The 20436-nt window shown below is 37.8% G+C and overlaps 1 protein-coding gene across 9 annotated transcripts in view; it reads right to left on the reverse strand.

Annotated features, from left to right (window-relative positions):
- NLGN4X (neuroligin 4 X-linked) overlaps positions 1-20436 on the reverse strand; it is a 331646-nt gene that overhangs the window by 108936 nt on the left and 202274 nt on the right. For all 9 annotated transcript variants that reach the window (XM_035289175.3, XM_035289169.3, XM_035289176.3 and 6 more), the window contains one exon: positions 19356-19508. In XM_035289175.3, coding sequence (XP_035145066.1) covers positions 19356-19508 — 153 coding nt within the window. The remainder of the gene's footprint in view (positions 1-19355; positions 19509-20436) is intronic.

Below are 20436 nucleotides of genomic sequence, written 5' to 3' on the forward strand. Positions count from 1 at the left end.
TGATGGAGAATTGCAAAGTGAAGCAAGTGGGATATATTTATAAACCTGAATAAGAGGTTGCATGTTCTGATTAAGACCAGTCAATTAGGGCTAATTTCTGGTAGGAGTACAGGTGAATATTATCTTGCCTATAACTTTCAGGTGAGTGCCTACAAAACTCGCATTTTTGTAGCAACCTTCAATACCATTGTGCTGACTGCTAAGATCAGGAAATATCCCTCTGCTGGCTAGTGTTGTTGTCAGAAATTCAAGTGAGGCTTCTTCATGCTTGTAGACACCTCCCTTTAGACCTCCTGGATCTCCTCTAGGAACCTGCAATATAAAATGGTAGCCCCAGCTCAATCAGCCTCCAGGACTCTAACAAAGTGCCTTCCATCTATTATAATTGATGAATGGGTCAGTAGGTTAGTGATCCTACTGCCTTATGCATTAACTATTTGAATTATACTTCTTGGACAATATAAATACCTCAAGGGTTTTTTCCCCCCCTCTGTTGTCCAGGGTGGAGTGCAGTGGTGCAATCTCAGGTCACTGCAACCTCCGCCTCCCAGACTCCAGTGATTCTTGGGTCTCAGCCTCCCAAGTAGCTGGGATTACATGTTTGTGACACCATGCCCAGGTAATTTTTGTATTCTTAGTAGAGACAAGGTTTTGCCATGTTGGCCAGGCTGGTCTCAAACTCGTGGCCTCAAGTGATTCACCTTCCATAGCCTCCCCACGTGCTGGGATAACAGGCGTGAGTCACCGTGCTCAGCCTCAAATATCTTTTTCTACATCGATTTAGGGATTACTGATTTTGAATCACAATAATCTCTATTTACCAAAGAACAAGAGGACGGTTTCAAATTTAAACTTCAAATGAATAAGCTCAGGATAAATTACAGGCAAGCACTATTAAGTTCCTATCATTGATACCTTCAAAAGTTAACATAAATGAAAATTCCACTGCAAATTAAACAAACAGTAAATGGGAATTGTTAATAATATCCTATTTGTACTCTTTCATCCATATCTTAAAGTGTCTAATAATCTATTAATCTATACTTGCACCAGAACTATTATTTCCCAGTATAAAGTATCTCAGAGTCAAGAGACTTTCTTAAATAAAATAATAAAAAAAGAAAGAAGTTTTTGGTAATATAAAAACTTGCTGTTAATCTTAACCACAAGATCCTTTATATTTAAACCAATAAGCTTGCCAACCTGTGGCAAATGAAAGCATTCATGTTAGCCAAAAGTAAAGCAAGTTTATTTCCATTCAAATGAATGAATCTCTACCAATACCCAACATCTAAAAGTCAGAAATATATATATATATATGAATATCTCAATTCAAGTGAATATACATGTAATCATATATATATATGCTTCTACAGTAGGAATTTCTGGCATGATCCTAGGAAAATTTTTTAAAGTCTAAAGAACTTCTCTATAATGTCCATTTTATTTTCACCAGCCAAACACTCTGCTGGAGATGCAATAAGATGATGTCATCTGAAAGAAAAATATCTCTCCCGCTGATCAGTGAATTAAGATCTTGTGGGGCTTAGGTATCATTTTTCTCCATGTAGAGACTGTAATTATGGCCTGAAGTTGGATCTCACCAGAATATAGTTCCATCAATCAGTAGGGATGAAGACAGCATCTGTGAATCAGCCACCATTAACACCACCTTCTCTAAAACACCTGACTTATTTGCACATTATGTAATCGTTACTCACCTGTCTTTAAAACAAGGAAAGGATGTTACATGATTTCTTCGTGGTACTGTGGGGTGAGGAAAAAGTAAAAATAAAAGGTAACACTATCTCACAAATCTTGGTTTCTGGCAAATCAGATATGTTCTAAAGGGAAGGCTATGGAACAGCTGAGTTTGAAAAAAAATAATGAGGCATTACAAGGCCATTCGTTTCATTAAAAGTCCATGAGTTGCTTTAAAACTTGAGATGTATTTAAGTAAGTCTCTTTTTTAAAACCTGCATTAATCTTTGATGTTAATTTTTAGGAACCTCCATTTTCAGATGGCACATGCCCAAATTGCAATTCCGAGGTAGAACATTAATGAGCATTTGTAATCCGATTTAATAATAGAGGGAAAAGATGGAAAGAATATAGCAAGGTAAAATGTTTTGCTTTATATTTATAGCCCTGTAATTTAAGAAGAATGTGTGAAATATAGCTCTGCATATTACTGGAGCAAAAGCACAAGTTTGTGGCCAACGGGGAAAAAAACACTTTTACTCCTTGTCAAATTGATGGAGAAGTTTTAAAGGCTCAGGAAATAAACTTTTAGATACCGCATGACTATATTACTTGAAAGCAAAGAGAATGAAGGAAAAAGATGAAGAATCCCAGACTGTCTCAGATGTCAGATCTTCTTGCCAGAGTGTGGCCTAGTAAGCAGAGAGCCAGGTGGCATCCTGAATACAGTGGCTGTGCACACATATGGAATGAAAACATCTGATGCACCTATATTCACACATACATATTCCAATAATGATGTGTGGGGTGTAGTGGGTTGAGCAATATCCTCCAAAAATACATGTCCACCTGGAAACTCAGAATGTGACCCTATTTGAAAATAGGGTCTTTACAGATACAATTAATTAAGGATCTGCAGTAATAATCCTAAATTTAGGGTAGGCCCTAAATCCAATGACTGGTGTCTTCATAAAGAAAGGAGACGAAACATACAATAGAGGGAAGATAGCCTCACGAAGACAGACAAACACCAGGGCCACCAGAGCTGAAAAGGCAAGAAAGGATCTTTTTCTGGAGCCACCCAGGGAAAGGCATCCCTGCCAACACATTGATTTTGGATATCTGGTCTCCCAAACAGTAAGAGAGTAAATTTCTCTTGGTTATAGCCATCATATTTGTGGTCATTTGTTACAGCCACTCTAGAAAACTAATACACGGAGATTACAGGGTCATTTAAAAATGTGCCAGCCAATTGCAAAATTTAGCAGAACTCTTAGAATACCATGGTTTATGGTCTTTTCATAATGAGTCATTTAAAATACCCATGGAAAGACCTAAAGAAAAAACAATTATACCATAGAGTGCTACGATCTTGCTTTTATAACTCTCACAATCTGTTAAAAATATAAAGATAGGTAGATTTTTTTAACTAGAGGTTTCATTTCAAAATCAAATGCAAGTCACAAATATAAAATATCTCGATTCAAGCTAACCTACATGTAATGAATTATGATACAGGTATACACGGACAGTTTGAGGAACATGGAATCTTCAGTGTTTGTGAAAAAGAAGCAGCTGCTGAATGTAAAGACTGGAAATAAACATGGTTTACATAAAATTGGGCATTCACTGATTTTGACAATCAGGAGTTCACTGAAACTGAAATTTTAAAAAAATGTTTGAGTAAACAGATTCACTCCTTTTTTAATTAGCTTGCATTTTGCAATTTGGAGTCAAAAACCCTGCAACGGCTAATCATCCAGAAAGTGCTTATTATCTGGCAGACACTAGGGAGAAAAAGGCAATATGAGCTATGACCACAGCCCTCAAGGACCTTAGAAACCAGTGTCAGGAGCGACACATATAATCCCAGCATTATGAAAGGCTAAGGTTGGTGGATCACTTGAGCCCAGGAGTTCATGACCAGCCTGGGCAACAAGGTGAAACCCCATCTCTAAACAAATATAAAAATTAGCTGGGTGTGGTGGTACATGTCTGTAGTTCCACCTTCTCAAGAGGCTGAGATGGGAGGATGCATTGAGCCCAAGAGGCTGAGACTTCAGCGAACTGTGATCATGTAACTGCATTCCAGCCTATCGGAGAGAGCGAAACCTCATCTCTAAAATAAAACAAAAATAAATCCATTTTAAAAAGTGAACTTCCTAATCCCTAGAATCAGTAAATATGATGTGGCAGTATGGTTTTCGTAGGTATCACTAAGTTAAGGATATTAAGATGAGAACTCATCCCAGTTCATCCAGATGAATCCAGGTAATCACAAAGTTGTTGCTGCTGTTGTTTTAAGAGGGAAGGTTAGAAACAGAGAATGAGATGTAAAATATACTGCCAGCCTTCAAAGGAAGAAAAAAACAAGGAAATGAATTCTCTCTTAGACTTTCCACCATAAATGCCAACACATTTTGGGACTTCTAACCCCCAGAACTGTGAGATAATAAATCTTCATTGCTTTTAATTCACTAGAGTAAACACTGGACTTATAACAAGTTGTGATAATTTGTTATAGCAGCAGTAGGAAAGAAACTAATACAGATACCAAGCAAGAATTGTTTTTCACGAAGGAGACAGTCATCAAGATCTCCAAATGGTTCTGGAAGATCGAAGTCCAAAACAGAAACTGATAAGTAGTTTCATGGAATAGAAGAGGCTAACTTCTGATCGAAACAGGTTCAGGAGAGAGAGAGAAGAAAAGCAGTGCACCCAGACAAGATGTTAAGTTTTTATTTTTTTGAGGGCATAGGGGGCATTACTTTTCCTACTACCATGTCAAGAATACTTCAACCTCCACATTGAGCCCTGAGAGTGCAGAGTGGAAGGCATTAATGGAACTGATGAGTAGTTTCATGGAGTACAAGAGGCTAACTTCTGATTGAAATGGGTTCAGGAGAAAAAGAAGAAAAACAGTGCACCCAAACAGGATGTTAACTTCTCTTTTTTTTCTTTCTTTCTTTCTTTTTTTTTTTTTTTTTTTTTGAGGGCATGGGGGGAATTAGTTTGCCTACGACAGTGTCAAGAATACACAACCATAGTGGGTATACTCTGTTTGTTGTTTCTTATCTTTCCAAACTCTAAATATTGGAGGGTTGAAGGCTTTGGATCTTACAACTTTTCTGCACAACCTCTCATCACCATAGAAATCTTATTCAGGTTCTCAGAATTTAGGTACAGAATGTCATGACATGCAGCTTGGTCCTCTCCCCTAAACTCCAAACTCACAACTTCCTGCCCACTCTATTTCTTCGTTTGATGATTAATATAGGATTCAAATTTAATATGCCCAATGTTGATCTCCTCATCCCCTAAACTTATTCTTCCTATGGTCTATTTCTTTCTCTTTTTCTTTGTTTTATTTTATTTTATTTTTTGAGATGGAGTTTCACACTTGTCACCCAGGCTGGACTGCAGTTGTGCAATCTTGGCTCACTGCAACCTCCGTCTCCCAAGCTCAAGTGATTCTCCAGCCTCTGCCTCCCAAGTAACTGGGATTACAGGTGCCCGCCACCATGCCCGGCTAATTTTTGTATCTTTAGTAGAGACAGGTTTTCGTCATGTTGGCCAGGCTTGTCTTGAACTCCTGACCTCAGGTGATCTGCCCACCTCAGCCTCCCAAAGTGCTGGGAATACAGGCGTGAGCCACTGCACCCAGTCATATGGCCTATTTCTTGTTCTCAAAGTATGCTTTCCTGCAGTCTTCTCACTCTCTGCCACCCTGTATCCAATCTATCAGCAAATCCTGTTGGATCTGCAAGACATCCAGAACAATTTTTCCTTTCCTTTTTTTCCTCTGCATTCTCACTGATAATGCCTTGATTTAAGCTAGTACTATTTCTTGGTTGGATTATTGCAACAACCTTCTAACCTGATACCCTTTTACATAAACAGAAGGACAGATTATGCCATTTCTGTAGGTGTTAAATATTCCAGCCATTTCTTTTCTCACAAGAACAAGACACAACTCCTTAAAAGGCATATAAAATGTGGCTCAGGCCAACATCTCTGAAATCAGGTGCTACTATCCCCTTCGCCACTACTTTCAAGCTGCAGTGATATTTTCAGGGATTGTGTGGCCACAGGGCCTTTGCACTGGATCTTTCCTTAGCCCAATATGCTGTTTCTCCAGATAACTGTATGGATAACACCCTCACATCAGTGCCGGTTTATATGTGAAACTTTCCATAACCATCCCAGTCAAAATTTCGGCACATAATTTCTAATTTAGCACCCTTCTCTGCTAAACACTTCTCCATAGCACTTGCGATAGATACCATATTGTACTGTGCATTTTGCGATACTCATCTGTTGTTTTTCCCCTACTAAAGAGAAATGCTGTAATGTTGGGGATTTTTTCTCTGTTTTGTTCACTACTCCATTCTCAATGGAAGTTGTTATACCATGTGTCAAACAGCAGGCTGTCAATATACGTTTCTTAAATGGAAGAACAATGAATTGATGAAAACCACTACTATGCTTTCCTTGGCAAAGCTAGCTTGTATATATAGAAGAAAATCTCAACTTCACTTAAACTAGAAACTCTCTCGTTCTCTGTCTCCCTCTTTCTCTTATTATTATTAGTATTATTTTATATCCAGGGCTCCTTATAAAACCTTGTAAGGAGTGGAAGGATGCCTTGTCCATTTTCTATTGACAGTTCTAAAGAGTTTTATGCCTCAGAGTCAATGAATAAATTTGTACTGCACTTTGGTCAATGATGCCTTCCCCCAATGGACTGATCAAGTCCTGCCTTACTCAGCATTTAGACTCCTGAGCCAGCAATGAAAGAATTAAATCTCCAGTCATGGTGAACTGATTGAAAGGAACCCTTCTTCACAGACACTTTGATGGCACTCTATCCTAGTACACTTTATATGTTCTGGCAGCCTTATATTGTGTCCAATGATGAGACAGCCCCAAGAGATGGGATAGCAGTGGACTGTCACGATAACCACAGGACTTGTGAGACTCAGTAAGTGAGCAAGCCTGCTTAAACACATATGAGTCAATATTCAGGGTCACTGGTAAATGAAGCTGAAGATTATGTTTTCATATATGTGAGTAATAAGAATGTGCCATCAAGAAAGTAAGGGTGAAGGACACAGAATGGGAGTGTTTGTGAATCCCACATGTGGTAACATGTATTCACAATATACTATTTTTTAAAAACCCTCATAAACCTTCATAATGAAAAGATAACCCAATTAAAATAGGCAAAGGATCTGAATAGATATTTTTCCAAAGGATTAATACACATGTCCAATAAGCTCATGAATAGGTGTTCGACATCATTAGCCGTCAGGAAAAATGCATCCTCATTCTCTGCCGTCTTGCATCCAACCTATCAGCAAATCCTGTTGCATCTGTAGAACACAAAGAACAACCTCTTTCCTTTTTTCTTTTCTTTGCATTCTCACTAGTATTGCCCTGGTTTAAACTGGTATAATTTCTTCAATAGATTACCTCTTGCCTACTTCTTGGAGATGTAGGAGAGAAGAGGTATGGGATTTCTTTTTGGAATGATGTAAATGTTCAAAAATTAGATGGTGGTGCTTGTGTCACAATATTGTGCATATACTAAAGGCCATTGAATTGCACAATTTAAATGTGTACACTGGATATAAGTTGTTTCAAATAAAGGAAACAGACAATGGAAAACAGAAGTTGGACATAAGCTTAATGGGTCACTTACATGGTAAGAATCACAAGAAGATTAAGAAACATGAAGATGTATCAAAAGCAATTAAAAGTATTAGAAGTGCCAGATAAAATGCTTATGACATATCAGTGGCCCTCAAGAGAATAGTTCAGATGAAATACAATTGAAAAGAAGGAAACTATTAGTTTCTTTAAAGATGGGAAATGTTAGGCCTATTTTAAACGAAGAGGAATGAAGAAAGATGAATGCTATTCCTAAGTACTATTGTAAGTTCATGCTTAGAAGGGAAAATTAAATAGCAGTGAAGGAAAAAGATATCGACAGGTTCAGCAATATATTGAAATGAGGCATTTTGGTGGGGTACCCTTCCTGTGTTCAAAAACACAGGATGAAATTATAATAATGTGTTTATTCTACTTACCTGTTTAAGTCTATAGCCAAATTATTATACAGATGGTCCCAGACTTACAATGGTTTTATAATTTTTGATCTTGAGATGATTCAAAAATGATATTCAGTTAGTAGAAATCATATTTTGAATTTTGATATATTTCCAAGCTAGCAATATGCAGCACCACAGTCTCTTTGGATGCCAGGCAGTGATCTGTAGATCCCAGTCAGCCACACAATCACAAGGGCAAACAACCGAGACTCTACAGTGGACATGAAACATTCAACACTTTATTTATAAAATAGGGTTTGTGTTTGATTATGTCGCCCAACTGTAGGCTAATGTAAGTGTTGTAAGTGTGTTCAAGATCAGCTAGGCTAAGCTATGATGTTTGGTAGGTTAGGTATATTGACACATTTTCAAGTAATGATATTTTAAATTTACAATGAGTTTATTGGGGTATAATCCCACTTTGAGTCAAGGAATATATTTTATATGTATACATAGATAAATATACATATACAGATCTGTATGTGTATCACAAGGGCAAACAATGGATACATATATATGTATACACATATGTATATATGTACACACATGTGTACACACATATGTATGTAAATGCACGTAGATATACACAAACCCATATATATTTATATATATGAGCATGTGGGCGTATATTATATAATTGGTATATATAATAGAATATATATATATGTTTACCAAGTATCTGAGAGCTACTGGGACATCTAAACAGATGCTGGAATATTTCAGTAAAGGAGCAGACACTACCTTGACTGTTACCAAATATTTCTTACACAGGAAATATTTTGTCATTCCAAAATGTTCTCCCAACACCAGTGCAAAGCTTAGTTTTCTTGTGTACAAATCGTAGTGTTTCTGTCATGCCTGCCTACACTGAAATGATGTTTTTCTGCTCTTCCTTTTAAAGTTGAAAGATGGGGTCTCCCTACATTGCCCAGGCTGCTCTTGAACGACTAAGCTGCAGGGATCCTCAGCCTCCCAAGCAGCTGGGACTACAGGCACACACCACTGCACCCAGTGCTAAAATGCTTGTCGTCACGTGTTTATCACACCTGCCTATTTGTGGTTTCTTTATAATGACGTGTTTATTTTACCCACCTGTTTATGACTATAGCCCTATAACTGGACACAGCCTTCTCTCTGTAACATCTGAGCCTGTAATAAATGCCATTATATTTAACACAGTGATAATCAGTGCATACAATCTCAAATAATTAACTGAATCAACAGAGGCTTTCTAGTGATTTATCTTCATAAAGGCCCTAGCTCTTTGAAGCAATGTTGCATTGAGCATTCTAAAATAATTCTGATTATTTACACTGAAAATTAAACACTTCATTCAAAACAAGCTATTATTATTATTTTTAGTCAAAGGATAAACTATTCTAAGAATATGGCTAGATGTACCAATCAATATGTTACAATTTTATTTGAATCATATATTTATATTGCTAAATGCAGGGTGTACCTGCCATAATTTGGTCCCTAGGAAATTTACTTTGCACCTGTATGTTTTATCCTCTAGGGTTCATTTCCATAAAGCTAATAACTTGTTAATGTTGGATTGGACAAAAATAAGACAATTCTACTAGAACACATCTGTCTTTGTATCACTGCTGCCATGCATGTACTATGTGCATATTCATGCTTCTTGTAAGAACTACCTGTGTTCTTACAGGCTTGTAGGCAAATGTCAGGGGGAAAAAAGCTGCAGGCCAGAATATGTACAGTAGTCTTAAATACTTTTTTAAAATGTATGCGTACATAGTAAGTGTATATATTTCTGGGATACATGAGATATTTTGGTACAGGCATGCAGTGTATATTAATCACATAGTCTTTACACATCCTGCTCAGATTACCTTTTAGAGATTTTTCCGTTATCATATGCAAAAGGACTAATTTCCTTGAATATATGCAGATACTGACAGAATTATCACCAGAACCCTAATTCCAATGTACTTGAATTTGGCTCTCAATTTCAATGCTTCTCCTTGGAACTTTCCATCATCCCTTGGGATACCCATCATACTCTTATTTTTATTTAGAGTACATGATGTGTGCTTTTGTCCCCAGGGAGACAGGGGGCACGTTAACCGCATCAACTAAAAATAATCAACCTTTCACATACTGAATGAGAAGCAAAATGAAGAAAACAGGCGGAAGGCAGAAAGGGATGGGGTCTTTTCGGATTAATAATATTAAGAGACTGCTTTGAATGCAAAACGTTCGAAGAGAGAACATTTTTAAGGCATATACTCTGTGGCTACTAACGCACGCTTAAACGATGTTCTACAATCAATTAACTGGGAATTATGTATTGATAGAATAGATTCTTCTGTGAGTTTTGTTTGAATATTTTGATTTCCAAATACGGTTATGGATGTAAAAATAAAATTCCGACTTCTTTAAAGAAATACTGAATCATTTATAAATAGATCAAGAAGAGCCTCCACACCATGAAAGATGCCGGAAGATCATTTTGTGTATTTGGGACTGGAAAGAAGTCTTTGAAGAGAGATCTGTACTCCCATGTTCTCTGCAACACTCATCACAACAGCTGGAATCAACCTGAATGTCCATCATTAGATGCATGAATAAAGAAAATGGGGTTTATACACACAAGGAAACATTATTTCACCTCAGAAAAAGAAAGAAATTCTGTCATTCAGGACTGCGCCTAGGATGAACCTAGAGGACATTATGTTAAGTGATATAAGTCAGGCACAGAAAGACAAATATCACATGATCTTACTTATATGTGGAATCTAAAAAAAGTCAAGCTTACAGAAGCGGAGAGTAGAATGTTCTCTTACGGACCTTGAAGCTGGAGGTGGAGAGGAAACTGGGGAGATGTTAGTCAAAGGTTACAAAGTTTCAGTTAATAGGAAAAAGTTCAAAAGATCTGTACAAATGGCAAACATAGCTGAATCACAAGGAATTGAATACTCAACATCTCTAAGAAAGTAGAGTGTTTGTACCACAACAAATAAACATTTGAAGTAATGCACTTGTGAATTAGCTCAATTTAGCCATTTCACAGTGGATACCTATTTCAAAACATCACTTTGTACATGATCAATCTATTCAATTTTCATTTGATGATTATATGGATGCATTAGGGAAAAAACACAAAACAAAGCCAATTATTTTCTACTTTGTCTCCACTCTTCCCTTGATTTTTTTTTATTCTTTTAATAAATTTGAGACAGGGTTTCACTCTGTTGCTGAGGCTGGAGTGCAGTGGTGCAATCACAGCACACTGCAGCCTCGAACTCCTGGGCTCAAACAGTCCTCCCACCTCATCCTTTTGAGTAGCTAGGACATCAGGCAAACATCACCACATCTGGCTCCCTCTTTCTTTTCTTTTCTTCTTTTCTTTCTTTCTTTCCTTCCTTCCTTCCCTCATTCTCTCAGTCTCTCTCTCTCTCTCTCTCTCTCTCTCTCTCTCTCTCTCTCTCTCTCTCTCTTTCTTCTTCTCCTTCTTCTTCTTCTTCTTCTTCTTCTTCTTCTTCTTCTTCTTCTTCTTCTTCTTCTTCTTTCTTTTTTTTTGGGAGACAGAGTCTCACTATTTGTTCAGGCTGGTCTTGAACTCCTGACCTTAAAGGATCCTCTCACCTTGGCCTCCCAAAGTGCTGGGATTACAGGTGAGAGCCACTGCAACCAGCCTTCTCCTGAATTTCTTTGCCCAATAAATACCCTTCAGTCTGATGTCTCACTTGTTGCATCAGCTGAGGACCAGGGAGCCTCTTTGCTCTGCTGTTCCCATCAACTATTATGTAAATGGAACCTTCCTGGTTAGAGAGTCCTAATCCCACTTCAGTCATTCCCATCTCTGCTCCATTTGCCTCTGACGTCCTAAGGACAAAGCACTCAACCTCAGTTTTCCCTGACCTTCTTCATATCCTGAATAAATACAATGCATGCAGTGGGCATGTTGAGCCACTAGGAGGCAGAAGAGGAAAATCCAAGCAAATGATCATTCTGAGAGCAAAAACGTGATCCTGGTTTTGTTTGCCCCTCAAAGATCTGTCCACACCTACCAATCTGCAGCCACAACAACCATGGAATTACAGGGTTTCCAAGTTTGTATTCAATATATTAAAACCTCATTATAAAGAAGATGATGATGAAAAACAAGACATTGTGTTGTTTGTGTGGGGTTTTTTTTACAAAGTTTCTTGGTTTTTCTTTATCTCATAATTTTTGGATTAGAGGTTGCCCCATCTTCTCCAATGTGTTCATTTCTATTACTGCGTTATCCACAGCAGGTACCCCTACCAACTCCCCAGGCTGGCTTTATGGATAACATCTGCCACTCACCCCACAAAGAAAGAGTCTTATGCTAAAGGCCCCCATTATTTCTTCCACCTTTTGCTACTTCCTGGGTTTCAGTGCTCACAGGTCATTCATCTTGTCTCAGGATTTCACTTTCTCACCCTTCTCCCATGCTTCTTTTATGTCTCTACTTTTGTTTATGTATTTCTCACTAAGTGCAATGCTTAACTTTCCTTTCTCCTCATTTAACTTTTTGCAGTGTTTTGGTTTAGTAATGCCTGGGTCCTCTTTTCAGACAGACAGAGGGAATTCTTCCAGTCAAAGTAGGCCATTTACAGAAATCGAATCAGTGGAAATCTGAGACATTTTGGTCAGAGGAAGAGAGGAGAGGGATTCTAATGAAACCAGGACACTGGCATCAAGGTGCGTTGATTCTCAAAAAAGGAAATTATGCTTTCTTTTTTTAACATATATGCTTATGAACTTTTAACTTGACACATAAGATGTGTTCCATTTAAGATAAAATCCTTCATAAAGCATTAGGAAAGAAATATTGTTGGAAAAAGAAATAAAATAGCAAATGTACCGAAAATAGAGCAACTCCTCTAACTTCCAAATGAGAGAAGACTGTACAGACCATTTATAAGAACAGCGTGACATTTTTCAGCAGATGTGCTTCAGGTAAATTATAGTGACCCACTGAATTTCCACTAATGTCAGATGCATGCCACATAAATGTACACTCATGGAAGTCAGACTTTAACTTTCGGAAATAATGTATTTGTCCTCTCTTCTAATGATTTCCAGGCTTCTTTGGTTGAGTGGAATATTACATAGCTCACACATCACAAAAGCATTGCAAGAATGCTTCAGAGCTCACCCCACCCTCCCTCAATTTCCCTACAAGGGAGACCAGAACAGGGAAGGTGGCCACATTATTAAGCTGAAAGCATGCATATAAGTTAAGTCACCCAAATTATTACTATAAATGCTGTTTCTGCTATGCACATTGGCTGCTTTTATATCAAACCATTTCTGTCTTGTATTCAGGTATGACTCCAAAGTGCCTAATAGGCGCTTATTCAATGAATGGCCTTAAAGAGAAAGACAACTTTAGAAGACCATGACCCAACCTACCCTAAGGTGAAAATTTTCAGGACAGCTATAACAGCTGAAAAATTAGCAGGTGTTCCTGATGGATATCAGGTAAGAAACGCACCAAAATGATCATGTGACTCAATTTATGCGCAAGAGACAGCAAGCAGGAAATGACATGGGAACTAGAAGTTGGACACCAAACTTGCTGATGAAACACTAGTTCTATGGCACCGAACAGCTTTGATGTGACAAATGCCATTGTTGTGGTTAATGCCACCATCACCATGAACCACAACAAACCAGTAATGATTGAATGGAAATGAAACGGTCTTTAAGGACCCACTTTGAGGAGCTTAAAAATGTGATGTAAGCATCTTATCACACTTACCAAGACCTTATATCTTGATCAGCAATAAGAACTTTCCTTGCATAGTAACAGAAGCTACATTTGATGCTAAAGTGATATTCAATTTCTTCACTCACTCCATGGTTTACTAATTCAGATACGACAGCTCTGTCTTTAGTTAGACATGGGTTTCGATGCCAGCTCTGACTGCTAAAAGGTGTGATGCCATGAGTAAATCCCATCACCTCCAAGTCTTCATCTACTCATAGGCAGGACACAAGGTTAACTCCTCCAAAGGACTTTACGAAGATTAAATGAAGTAATTTCTACAACCCTTTGCTGGCCACACTGAGGCACACAATGAGTTGATGTTACATAGCTGGGACTCTTTTGAAGCAACAATTAATTTCAGCATACACGAAATGTGAAATCATACAATGACCAAAATGGTGACAGTACCATGTGAGCTAAATGAAAACACGTATTTAAATGGAGGCACATGAAATCCACTGCAGGTGCAAAGACACGCACTTGGAGACAATTGGAAGGGGGAAGGTAAAAGCCAAATATAAATAAGTCCTAGGTACTTCCATCAAAAAGCCTGAGCAAGGTACAGTCTACATAGAAGGTCTTTGGATTAACATGAAAATAAAAAGCAGATTTGAGAGAACTCAAGTTATCCTAAAATAAGGGGCTAAAATGGAGAAAATACTATTGACTTAGTAATGGCCTTACAGGTATTCAGACTTATCAGATTATCCTCTGCAGTTTCTGTCTAGAGGTGATTGTTCTGAAAGTTTATTACCTGGATTAATGCCTAATCTTCTTGGGGGTAAATGATATGTATGGATGTTGTGAGGTGAATGGGTGATAGGGGATAGGTACTCAAGTTGGTATGAGACCAGGCAAATGCCGTGGCTTGTACAGCTCAGCAAGGATTTTGCTGGCTTCTGAGCAGACAGGAACACCATACACCCTGACAATGACTAATCTGAGAGGTACTGGTGAACTTTAGGCATTCCAAATTATTGAATATATATGTCAGAGACATTTGAATCAGAGCGACTCCATCTTGAATAAGGGCTGGGTAAAATGAGGCTGAGACCTTCTGGGCTGCATTCCCAGGAGGTTAGGTAGGCATTCTTAGTCACAGGATGAGATAGGAGGTCAGCACAAGATACAGGTCTCAAAGACTTTGCTGATAAAAGGATGTGGTAAAAAAGCCAGCCGAAACCCACTATAACCAAGGTGTCAACTAGAGAGACGTCTGGTCACCCTCACAGCTCATTATGCGGTAATTATAAGAGACACTCCCACCAGCACCATGACAGTTTACAAATGCCATGGCAATGTCATGAAGTTACCCTAAATGGTCTAAAAAGGGGAGGAACCCTCAGTTCCAGGAATTGGCACCCTTTTCTGGAAATCTCATTAATAACCAACCACTTGTTTAGCATATCATCAAAGAATAATCATAAAAATAGCTAACCAGCACCCCTCAGGGATGCTCTGTCTATGGAGCAGTCATTCTTTATTTCTTTACTTCCCTAATAAATTTACTTTCACTTTTCACCTCCAATTCTTTCTTGAATGAGAACCAAGAACCCTTTCTTAGGGTCTGGATTATGACCCCTTTCTGGTGACAAGGGTGTACAGCAGAATACATAGGAAATCTGTTTAGAGAAGTGTAGCTTCCTTAAAAACAACCTGAACACCAATTCCATCAGAAGATACTTCATGTAGATATAAATAATTACTTTATAGCTATGTACGTCTCAATTTGCCTGGGGCAATCCCAGTTTATAGCACATAAGCAACTTTCAAACATGTCCTGGATTGGATTATAAATTATATGGGCAACGGCTAGCAAGATTGTGTAGCACAGTTCTGATGATAATAAAAAAACCTTCATACTTTAAAAAGCAAACATGACCTTCTGATTTATTTAATGTCTAGAAGTGTCTTATAATGATTTTTTTTAATTAATGTGGTTCAGTCTGGCTGCCAATATTTGATAGATATTATCCATTACAGATTGGATCAGGTATAATTCTTACTGTGCATAGACAGTAGTATTAATATAATGTATAATGATATTAATAACATTAGAAATTGTAGCATGACTGGATATAATGGTTGCTGCTGAGAGCCTATGAGACTTCATCTACATGAGTCTATTAAACCTTTTTTAAAAGGTTATTTTTTGGCTGGGCATGGTGGCTCACACCTGTAATCCCAGCACTCTGGGAGGCCGAGGTGGGTGGATCACCTGAGGTCAGGAGTTCGAGACCAACCTGGCCAACATGGCGAAACCACGTCTCTACTAAAAATACAAAAATTAGCCAGGCGTGGTTGCGGGCACCTCTAATCCCAGCTACTGGGAGGCTGAGGCAGGAGAAACTATTGAATCCAGGAGGCAAATACTGCAGTGGGCCGAGATCATGCCACTGCACTCCAACCTGGGCAAGAAGAATGAGACTCCATCTCAAAAAAAAGGTTATTTTTTTATTGACAAGTAATTGTACAGATTATATGCTTATGAGGTAAAGTGTGGTATTTTGAACCATGGAATTTTTATATTGTACAACAACCTTGCAAGGAAGAGACCACTGCCTTCTACAACTAATGCTTGCTGACTTTCTCGTGATGGAGGGAGAGGAAACGTTAGATTCCGTCTGTATCAAGCTGCAATCTATGTCCTTTCCAATGCCAGATTCCACTTCCATCATTGGCATACTCCATCCTTTTAATCTTCTCTTTTGAGTAACAGAAAATAACATTTGTTACTCCATTTAAAAATAATAATCTATAATCTAAAACAATATTTTTCCATTTATAAGGTAGGAAGATAACATTTATGACTTTAATTGGAAGAAAAAGAACTCAAAGAATATTTCAACTTTTTGCTTAAAAATGTATCTATTCGTATGAAAAGCACTCACTGCAATGACCATTGCAGTGCCAGCTGTGTATTTGATTTGATTATCTTTTTAAATATCTGGATGCCAAAGGTTTAAAAACTTTTTTTCAAGACCAATAATGTAGTTTCCTGCAAGCAAAAGGTAAATGCCACCTAGCCAGTTTCAAGAGGACAGTAGTAAATGCAAGATCCATGATAAAGATCAACACAGTCACATTTTAAAGTCTCTGTCGTCCTGTATAATCGGCAAACTTGGCACATTTCATTCCATCAAATGAAAGGGGGTCTGTAGTGTGCTTGGCTGTTCCACAGTAGCTCACTGGAGGAATGTGAATAGACTGGCATAGAGATGCTAAATCGCTTCTTTTATTTCTTCCCCACCAATTTTACAGCTTTCTGTTACCTTACGACTTTTAAAAGCTCTCCATGTTAAAAAGTAGACTTACAACTTTTCAGTGAGCTTTTTTTTTGCTAAAATAAGTGTGTATAATTTCCAGGCTAATTTGCAAGATGTGCAATTGATTCGGGAAGGGACAAAACTGATAAGAAATCCTAGTATAGAGTTGCTTGATACAACTGACCTTTAGGAGGAAAAGGAGATCAATTTCTTTTGAAACTCAATCTTATCAGACACATCGATCCATCAAGCATGTAACAGAATATTTTGTGATTCCAGCAAAGCAAGAATTTGCTCGATGCCCACTGCTTCCTTCAGAAAAGGATGCCCAAGCTTTCTTCTGTGTGGCCGTGCTATGGGCAGGGCACACACTGCTCCCTTTGAAGAGGGCCTGTGCAGTGCCCTCACACGTTCTTTCCTCCTTCCACCTCTTTGTCAGAATGGACCTTTTGTAAAACATCAAGAAGCACAATTTCCTGTTTCCAACACTAGTAGCCAAAGCAACTATCCAGAGCCTCTGAAAAATATTCAGTGAAGCATGCAATCATCGCTATGCAAAAGTTTAGAGACATTATTCCACCAAGATGTGGCTCACAGAAAACTACAAAAAAATATATGAAATAAAGCCAGCAATACAACAAAGTTTTTGACACTAAAATGTTTTTTGGTGGTGTTTATTTTCTTTAATGCAAAAACCAACCTGGAATTTTGAGTTCTTTATCAATGTTTCAAAAGATACAACTTTACCAACACCTGTGAGTCACCTGAATTTCAAAGTAAGAAATGCGTTTCTCTTAGGGTTTCTTATACCACCTCTTAGAGTTTTTTACAGGTTAATCTTTTCACATAGGAATAAAAAGAAAAACCATTCAAAATGAAATAAGTCATCTGATTGAAAATAAAATATTTTCGGCCGGGCACAGTAGCTCATGCCTATAATGCCAGCACTTTGGGAGGCCGAGGCGGGCATATCACGAGCTCAAGAGATGGAGACCATGCTGCCCAACATGGTGAAACCCCATCTCTACTAAAAAAACAAAAATTAGCTGGGCGAGGTGGCGTGCAACTGTAGTCCCAGCTACTCAGGAGGCTGAGGCAGGAGAATTGCTTGAACTTGGGAGGCAGAGGTTGCAGTGAGCCATGATCAAACCACTGCACTCCAGCCTGGTGACAGAGCAAAACTCTGTCTCAAAATAAAAATAAAAAAGAAAAGAAAAGAAGAAAGAAAGAAGGAAGGAAGGAAGGAAGGAAGGAAGGAAGGAAAGAAAGAAAGAGAAAATTCTTGGTAATATGTACATATTTGAAGAAAACATTTTCAGCCATATTTTTTGGTTGACAGACGTCCTTTAGTCCATTTTATTTTGCTATTTATTTATCTATTTTTTTGAGACAAGTCTAGCTCAGTCACCCAGGCTAGAGTGTAGTGGTGGGATCCTGGCTTGTTGCAACCTCAGCCTCCGGGGTTCCAGAGATTCTCCTTCCTCAGCTTCCTGAGTAGGTGGGATTACAGGCACCTGCCACCATGCCCAGTTAATTTTTATATTTTTAGAAGAGAGAGAGTTTCACCACTTTGGCCAGGCTGTTTTTGAACTCCTGACCTCAAGTGATCTGCTTGCCTGGGCCGCCCAAAGTGCTGGGATTATAGGCAAAAGCCACCACGCCCAGCCTCCATTTTATTTGGTATTTTCTATTGTATCATAATCACACTGCAACCAATATACACATCTCTCTCATGGCTAGTTTGTTAAAATTTTTATTTTCTACACCACTTTAATGCATTTTTGCCTGAAAAACAAATGTTTTTACATAGGTCTAAGAATATTATTCACAAACTAGGCAACAGCGGGAAAGGCCATCTAAGAACATATTAAAATCTTACCCTGAAGAGGTATAATTTTCCAACCTATAATTAGAAGAAAATCAATGAAACATCTAAACAAAGAGGAACTAAACTTAAATTTCCACTTACATGCAAATGCAACGGAACCAAAACAACATATCTTCCAAAGGCTCAACATAATCAGTTAGAGAATTGGATAAAATCTTTTCCTCCACACAATATAGTGATTCATACAATTACACAACCAGAAAAGAAAGCTAAGATCTATGGCCATTCCCAACTATGATATCACCAAATATGTGTTCATTATACAGGTCTATGAAGAAAACACATATTCATTTAACTCCAATGAAGAAACGTGCTTTAAATAAAATCTCATTTCATCTTGATGATCTTAAAGTTTGCATTGGTTTGAGGAGGCATTCAGGTTCCATGAAATAAAATTATTTGATCTGAAACTGCAAGCTAAAACAATAATAATAAAACAATGAAATAGCCATGCTGCATGACGGCAGTAAAAGGAATAAACATATCTGATCACATAAACACCGGAAAGTGGAATTATCCAGGAATTGGAATAACAGGATTCAAATCCACGAGCCCCGTCAAAATAACAAGTGAACCTTTCAGGTTTCCTCCTGCTCAGTGATGTGCACGACGAAATCACTTACCTAGTATTCCCAGGCGGTAGTTAATGGTGATCACAATGACGTTCCCATAGCTTGCCAAAATGCTGCCGTCAATCATGTTGCCGGTGCCCTCCATGTAAGATCCCCCATGGATATAGACCATAACCGGCTTCTTACTGTTCTGATCATGAATATCTGGGAAAAAAGCCAAGTAAGAAAACACAATAAAGAATCACACTGACTCACCGATGCTAAATTAAGAATAAAGGAGATTCACTGATTTCCCTATTTTGACTTGAATCAAGCACATTTATTTTTATGGATGATATGACCCTTGATAAGAGTTTCTAAGGAAAGTGATCAATGCTGTTACACTGTCTATTTCTGGAAATGGTATTTTGAGAAGCATACAGACATTTGGCATACTCTGCTCATGTAAGCATCTATCTATATATATATCTAAAGCACTACAAAAACAGGTTTTAAGTAAAGTACGTATTTCCTAAATTTTGCTCAAACCCTAAAATGTGATTTAAATTGAAGAAGCACATGGGACCCTTGACAAAATAGATTTTGTTTTCTAATTAAGTGTTAAATCAACTTCAAAATTATAATTAATTTTAACATAGTTGCATCCTAATTCACAGGTGAGTGTACAGATTCATTTTCAATGTAACAATAAAAACATAAAAGTTGAACCGAAGCTATAAATTATCATTAAGGGGCGGATAATGACAAGATAACAAAATCAACAGTTAAAAATTATGAACAGAACAGAAACACGGGAAAAAGAGAAAAGATGTTGAAGCAAACGCCTTTGTTCCAGTGATCATAGTAACATCCTAACGTATTTAAGAGACAAAACAAAAGAGATGTAACAAAAAATGGCAAAAGAATCCAAATTATTTAAATGCTTTATATTTTCACAGGGTCTATAAACCCCCATTGTGACAGGCAACCAATGATTCCTCTCAGTAATTCAGTTTATTATTTAAATTAACAATAATGTAAAAACAATGATCTGTGATGATAGAAAGTTGGAGACCATCTGTAGAGCCTGCTTTCTGAAGTCATGATGAAATAATCTGTCTATAACATTAACCTGTCATTAGGACTGCATTTA

This window comes from Callithrix jacchus, chromosome X, assembly GCF_049354715.1.
Source record: "Callithrix jacchus isolate 240 chromosome X, calJac240_pri, whole genome shotgun sequence".
Taxonomy (NCBI): Eukaryota; Metazoa; Chordata; class Mammalia; order Primates; family Cebidae; genus Callithrix; species Callithrix jacchus.